Raw genomic sequence first — 7,649 nt, forward strand, 5'->3', positions numbered from 1 at the left:
TGTGTGTCTGTATCTCTGTGTATGTGTGTGTGTATGTGTGCGTGTATGTGTGTGTGTCTGTGTGTGTGTGTGTTTATGAGTGTGCATGTGTTTGTGTGTCTGTGTGTGGGGGATGGATGTGTGTGTTTGTGTGTGTGTGTGTGTGTGTCTGTGTGTGTGTAATGTGAAATTGCACATAGTGCTTCTGGAGCTTTCCGTAATCACAATTCAATAGAACAATGATCTTTAGAGGTTAACTAGAAGAGGAAAGGAACTTTCCTGCTAAGAATAAAACTTTGATGTCAGATTTGATCATATTAGTGAAAAGATACTTAATACATTTGTGTGACATTCCTCTATCCATCATTTTAATACAGAATGAATCTTTTAATTTTAAATGCACAAAACCTCTGCTTAAGAAAAGAGAGAAAAAAGTAGATTTTGCTTTGTCTGTTAATTGTGCACATACACCTGCAGGTATGTACATATGTGTGCTTGTACATTTACGTGCACAAGTGTTCATGTGTATGTGCGCAAATGTGTGTGTGTGTGCATGTGTTTGGGTGTGCATGTGTTTGGATGTGTGTGTATGTGTGTGTGGTGTGCGTGCATCTGTATGTATGTGTGTGTATGTGTGCATGCATACGAATTGTGCAAAACGAATTGTTAGGATTGAAAAGCACAGAGTGGAGAGTTTGGTGCATAAATCCTCATGCTAACACCTGGTTTCCTCTAATCACCAATGTATCCAAACAAAATATGATAATAACATTCAAAGGATTTGCGCAACATTCAGGAATTTGTTCGTGACAGTAGGACTTTGAAGAGAATTGTCATCTGTCAACCTGTGTTTAGACAGAAACAGATGTTTGCACCATAACAAAAGGTGAATGTCTTGACCCCCCTCTAGTGGTGTTATTGGCCTGCCCGTACCACGTGGTTAAAAAAGTCAAATCCCTACCACCTTCTCTTTGATTTGATTTGGATTGATTTATTGCGGACACATGTACCTAGGCACAGTGAAAAGTTTTGTTTTGTGAGCAGTATAGGCAGATCATAGCAAGCAAGGACGTACAGATCATAGAGTGCTTAAACAGAGTGAGGCATGCAAGGTTACACTGCAGAGGAGGTCACAGAGTCATAGAGTCATACAGCAGGGAAACAGACCCTTCGGTCCAACCAGTCCATGCTGACCATAATCCCAAACTAAACTAGTCTCACCTGTCTACTCCTGGCCCATATCCCTCCAAATCTTTCCTATTCATATATCCATCCTAATGTTTTTTAAATGTTGTAATTGTACCCACATCCACCACTTCCTCAGGAAGTTCATTTCACACGTGAACCACCCTGTGTGTAAAAAAAAATTGCCTCTTATGTCTTTTTAAAATCTCTCTCCTCTCACCTTAAAAATGTGCCCAGTAGTCTTGAAATTTCCCATCTTAGGGAAAAGACAACTATCATCAACTCTATCTATACCTCTCATTATTTTATAAACTTCTATCTGGTCACCTCTCAACTTCCTACGCTCCAGTGAATAAAGTCCCAGCCTATCTAGCCTTTCCTTATAACTCATTCCTTCCATACCTGGCAACATCCTGGTAAATCTCTTCTGAAAACTCTCTAGCTTAATAAAATCCTTCCTATAACTGGGCGACCAGAACTGGAAACAGTATTCCAGAAGAGGCCTCACCAATGTCCCCATACAACCTCAGCATAACGTCCCACCTCCTATGCTCAAAGGACTGAGCAATGAAGGTGAGCGTACTAAACACCTTTTTAACCATCCTGTCTATATGCAATGCAAACTTTAAGAATTATGTACCTGCGGCCCAGGTCCCTCTGTTCTACAACACTACCCAAGGCCCTACCATTAATTGTGTAAGTCCTACCCTTGTTTGTTGTACCAAAATGCAGATCAACATTATTTGAAGTTAGAGAGGTCCATTCAACAGTTTAATAACAGCAGGGAAGAAGCGGGTCTAGAGATGGGCAATAAATACTGGCCTGGCCAGTGATGGCCATGAATGAACAAATAAAAATATCGCTTAACATGACTTATTCTCAGAGGAGTTATTAACAGAACTGAACTGGAATGGAGGGCAGGTCTTATGAGGAAAAGTTGAGGGAGTTAGGGCTTTTCTCATTGAAGCGAAGAAGGATGAGAGGTGACTGGATAGAGGTTTACAAGGTGATGAGAGGCATAGATAGAGTGGATAGCCAGAGACTTTTTCCCAGGGTGGTAATAGCTATCACGAAGGGGCATAATTTTAAGGTGATTGGAGGAAGGTATAGGGGAGATGTCAGAGGTGGGTTCGTGGAATGCGCTGCCGGCGGAGGTAGTGGAGTCAGATACATTAGGGACATTTAAGAGACTCTTGGATAGGCAGGTGAATGATAGTAAAATGTAGGGTATGCAGAGTAGATTTAGTCGGATAATCGATCGGCACAACATTGTGGGCCGAAGGGCCTGTACTGTGCTGTACTGTTCTACGTTCTATGTTCTGAACACTTTAAAATCATTAGAAAACAGTCTCACCCCTGATTTCATAACAGAGAGAAAGTTATTGTTGATGTGTCTGAAGTTTACAATGTCCCTGTGGAATTCCTGCTGGAATAAGCTGAGGCTGAATTGATTGACCTCCAACAGTCATGGCCACCTAACCTTTTGTCAAGTAGGCCTTCAGCTGCTGAATGACCTCAGTTTTGCTCTTAGTATCATTCTGAAACAAATGCTGAAGGGGGTGGTAAAAGCAGATACAGTGTTACCTTCCCAAACAAGGCTGAATGCGAACCTGAAGCATGAAAATTTACAGCGCTAAAGGGAGAGTGACTCACTGGATAGCACCATCAAACAACTAGCACAGGAATTGTGGGCCGAAAGGCCTCCTTCTGTGCTGTGTTATTCCTGCTCAAGGATAGATAGTCTCACCCTTCCGTGTGAATTCATCTCCATGTTTGGACCAAGGTTGCAGAGTTGGAAGAACCACATTTTAAGAGGGTGTAGTGTCAGTTCCAAGATAAACTGAAAATATTGGCTGCTGAGTCATTAAAGGAGGCAATAGCTACCCATCATGGGAATAAACTTTGCCCCCAAAGTATGCCTACAGAATGACAACAGTTCTCGAAATACAACCAGAAATGGTTTATTCTTTGTACAATGTGAATAAACTCAAGGCAATACAGGCCAGTACTGCAGGCACCTGAATGGTAAATTTGCTAGAATTGGTCATACCTCACAACATACTGCGATAAACTAACAGGTCAAATCAGAGGTCAACAGGTACAGAATGATGCAGGAATGCCAAGGTTTCACATTTTAAAGCATTTAGTGATTAGTCTAAGCAGTAAATTTCACATTTTTGCGATCACACTATGAACTTGAGTATAAAGACCAGAAATTGCGATCAAAACAGCAACAAGGCTAATGGTTTTCACCTTTGTACATAAATGGTACAGCAACTTCAGCTGAAGCTAGCATACTGCCTGATCTGTGCCACCTCCCTATTGGTTTTGCAAAAATGGCATCTTCCCATTGACCTCTCCATTATATTTGAAACCTGCTGTATTTGCCAAAGTTAAAACCAGAGCCTGAGTGGGTTTCCCTCATTCTTTATAGTTCCAAAGGGATATCCCCAACTGTTAAATGCCTGGGTGAGGAGGAAAGAACTGACTCCCCCTCTTTCTTCACCCATGCCCTTGGTCGGCCGCCACAAGGTTAAGGTTCATAAAGAATCCCATCCCTTTTGTTTACCTTTCTGCCAGACCCAAACGGACCTATGCTTTAAAAGAGGAGTCAACTTAGCTGGCCTTTCTTGACTTAACAAAAAATTAATTTGTTAATTAATTGGCCAAAATATTGTATGACTTCAAGAAGGAATTGATTGTAGTATCTGGTGCTAAAGGGATCAAAGGATATGGGGGAAAAGCAAGAACAGGCTATTGAGTTGGATGATCAGCCACGATCATAATGAATGGCAGAGCAGGCTCAAAGGGCTGAATGGCATAGTCCTGCCCCTATTTTCTATGTTTCTGTGTTTAATGCGAGAAGAATTGATAGTGCAATGCACATAGTTCTAGATTAGAAATAAGAGGGGAGCACAAAAGGTAGAACCTGAAAAGAAAAGAGGTACAGATCAGACTCCGATTTGTTCATGGAGAATTGTTGTGACTGTTACATGGTGGTAGTTGACTGTAGTTGAGCAGTTGTTCCATGATCTTTAATTTTGCAGACTGGTTGAGATTCTGAAGTTCTGATTCCTTTCAATCGTAACTAAATTCCAGCTAAATAACTAAGTTTCAGGGTGGGAGAGATTCCTTTATTGCCATGTTTCCTTTTTGTCTGGCTGCTAACATGCCAACTTCCAACATTCAGGGTGAGGAAGGCCTTTACCTGCAACACAGGGGTGACGAAGAGATAGCTCTTCATCTGTGTCCTTCATAGCATATTAACACTCAAAGCCAAGCTGTTATATACAAGAACGTTTAGTCCCAGTAGCACACTCCAGTTGAGTTGATACTAGCTTTTAAACCCCTGTCTCTCTATATACATCAAGGCAAAAAATACAAATTTGTTTACAGTTGGAACGTAATCCACAGAGAGTATCTTACTGTTGAGCAGATATTATGAGTCCCTTGTTACATTTGTAGCCACAAGAAATGTTTATGTGCCTGTTTGAAGTTTCTTTGGCACCTTTAGATTTACAGTCTGTCAGTCCCACACAGAATTTTTGTGAGCAAGCCACTGAATGTACAAGGACAGTTATTCTGTCTCTACATATAGTCCTCTTTTAAAAAGCACATTTTGAAATTGAGTACCGAAATGCCTGTAATATTTAGGGGTTCTGATTCATTATTGTGATATCTCTGAACTCTCCAAAAAAATTAAATCTTGTCATTAAATCATAAGCACTCCTTTCCTGATGTGATAAATGGTAATTATTGCCACTTAAACTCACTGGCACAAAGAGAAAATCTTTTACGAGTCTAGAGTCTCAGTATTGCAACGTTTATATTTCCTAGGGCAGATTATTTTGTTTTTTTTGTTATCTCTTTAGTATTGCTAAAAATAGACACTTTTTGAAGTTTTCCATCTCAAATTCACCAGAAATATTTGCAAGAATACCAATTCAGGGGGATAAACAACATTTACACTGCTTGAGAGGGGATAGTTGATTGGATGGCAAGTGGACTCTGATTGGTTGAGGAATTGCCATGGCCAACGTAACCAATAATGTTGATTTGACAGTTAACTGCCAGGATTTGTTTAAATTTTAACCTGGTCAGGTTGACTAGTTAATCTGAGACATGAACCAGCAAATAGCTGTCACCTATTTTACTGAGTTGAAACAGGCAAAATGCTAACATTCAAAATGCACTGTCCGAAAAAATTAAAAGTAACATTGAAATTGTGTATTTCCTCTCTCTCTTGATCTCATCTCCCTTGGCCTCTTAATTTGTCTTTTCTCTTTATACCTGATTTGACATTGAATTCATCTGTCTCAATACAAACGTCAGCTCTGAAGAATGGCCATTGAACTCGAAATATTAACAATGTCTCCCTCTCCACAGATGCTGCCAGACCTGTTGAGTTTCTCCAACACTTTCTGTTTTTGCTTCAGATCATCAGCACCTGCAGTTCTTTCTTTTGTTTTGACTCACAGCCTCATCCTTTCCAGTTATGCCCGCCTTGAATAAATTCCGCTCCTCTCTCCATCAGGATTTCTGTTTGAACTATTCTTCTTGCTCATATCAGTACCTTCACTTTCACTCCGATAGTGTTTGACAGGGCCTTTGTCAAATCTCACTTCCAAAGCTGTAGGAAAGAAGGGTCGCTGGATTGGAAATGTTAACTCTGTTTCTCTGTCCATAGATGCTGCCAGACCTGCTGAGTTTCTCTAACAGTTCCTGTTTTTGTTCCTTTAAACCACCTTCCCCTCAAACCTTGTTGTTTTTATTTCTCATTCCTTCTGTCATTACCTGTTAGAATTGCCCCACTCACATGGGCCCCAGATATTGTCGCTGTCATGATAGCCTCATACTTTCAGTGGATAAAAATATGCAGAATTAAAAAGTGCAGGGGCAAGTCTAAGAAACGGTAAATGCATTAAGATACCCTATTGCAACAAAAACAAGCTAAAGATATTTACTGATTCAATATTTTTCAAAACAGACTTTCATCCCTTTCGTCCCTTTTGATTCTAAATATTATCCCATACACTGCACTAGATGTTGGCGTATAGTGGGTAAATTTGTGTGGGGAAGAGTGATCAGAATTGACGCTAGCATTTGGAAGAGAATTGGGTAAATTTACCGAATAGTAACTTTTTTTGTTTCAGTTCCTGCTGCCTACACCTGCCTACATGACTGATGATGACAGCATGACATCTGGACATTGGAATGCTTCAGAAAGCTACCAGCTGAACCCAGCTAGCATCATCGTCCCCATTGTATTCTCTTTAATCTTTCTACTCGGGACGGTAGGGAACAGCCTGGTGCTCGCTGTGTTGTTCAGAAATGGCCAGATGGGACACAACACAACCAACTTGTTCATCCTCAACCTGAGCGTGGCCGATTTCTTCTTCATCATATTTTGCGTTCCGTTTCAAGCCACAATCTACACCCTGGAAGGTTGGGTTTTTGGGTCATTCATGTGCAAGGCTGTTCATTTCTTCATTTACCTGGCGATGTATGCAAGCAGCTTCACCCTGGCTGCTGTTTCAGTTGACAGGTACAGTATGTGAAGGATCGCTGAATCAATGCAATTGCTTTCCAATGACCTATTCCATTGGAGATATTCAGGCAAATGTCTCCTGTAGCTCTCCACCATTGGAGGTCCTTCCTCATCTCACATCTCAGAACCACGTAGTGATTATGTAGATTTAAGCCCAGCATTTGGGGAGATGAGACAACGGTGTCACTGTACTAGTAATCCAGCAAGCTAGGCCAATGCTTTGGTGATATGAGTTCAAATCTCATCAACACCACACGTTATAGGAGGGATATTATTAAATTGGAGAGGGTGTAGAAAAGATTTACCAGGATCTTGCCAGGAATGGAGGGTTTGAGTTATAAGAAGAGGCTGGTTAGGCTGGGACTTTTTTCTCTGAAGTGTAGGAGGTTGAGAGGTGACTTTATAGAGATTTATAAAATCATGAATGGTATAGATAAGGTGAATGGCATGTGTCTAGGGTGAGGAATTTCAAAACTAGGGGGTATATTTCTAAGGTGAGAGGAGAAAGTTTTTAAGAAGACATTAGCGGCAACTTTTTTACACAGAGAGTGGTTTGTGTGTGGAATGAACTTTCAGAAGAAGTGGTGAACGCAAGTACGGCTACAACATTTAAAAGACATTTAGATAAGTACAGGAATTGGAAAGGTTTGGAGGGATATAGGCCAGGAACAGGCAGGTGGGACTAGTTTAGTTTGGGATGCCTGGTCAGCATTGGATTGGACCGAAGGGTCTGATGCCGTGCTGTAAGATTCTATGACTCGATGTCTCTGTGACACAACTGGTGGAATTTGAATTCAACTAGTAAAATCTGGAATTGAAAGTGATGGTGACCCATGAAACTATCATCAATTGCTGTAAACACATCTCGTTCACTAATGTCCTTCATAACAGGAAATCTGCTATCCTTACATAGTCTGCAGGTGGCACAGAAATGGAA

The 7,649-nt window shown here is 40.8% G+C and overlaps 1 protein-coding gene across 1 annotated transcript in view; it reads left to right on the forward strand.

Annotated features, from left to right (window-relative positions):
* Window positions 1-7,649, forward strand: part of galr2b (galanin receptor 2b) — a 20,965-nt gene that overhangs the window by 5,944 nt on the left and 7,372 nt on the right. The window contains exon 3 of the mRNA XM_048609537.1: window positions 6,318-6,709. Within this exon, the coding sequence (XP_048465494.1) occupies window positions 6,318-6,709 (392 nt within the window). The remainder of the gene's footprint in view (window positions 1-6,317; window positions 6,710-7,649) is intronic.

Source organism: Rhincodon typus, chromosome 21 (genome assembly GCF_021869965.1).
Source record: "Rhincodon typus isolate 14 chromosome 21, sRhiTyp1.1, whole genome shotgun sequence".
NCBI classification, from domain to species: Eukaryota; Metazoa; Chordata; class Chondrichthyes; order Orectolobiformes; family Rhincodontidae; genus Rhincodon; species Rhincodon typus.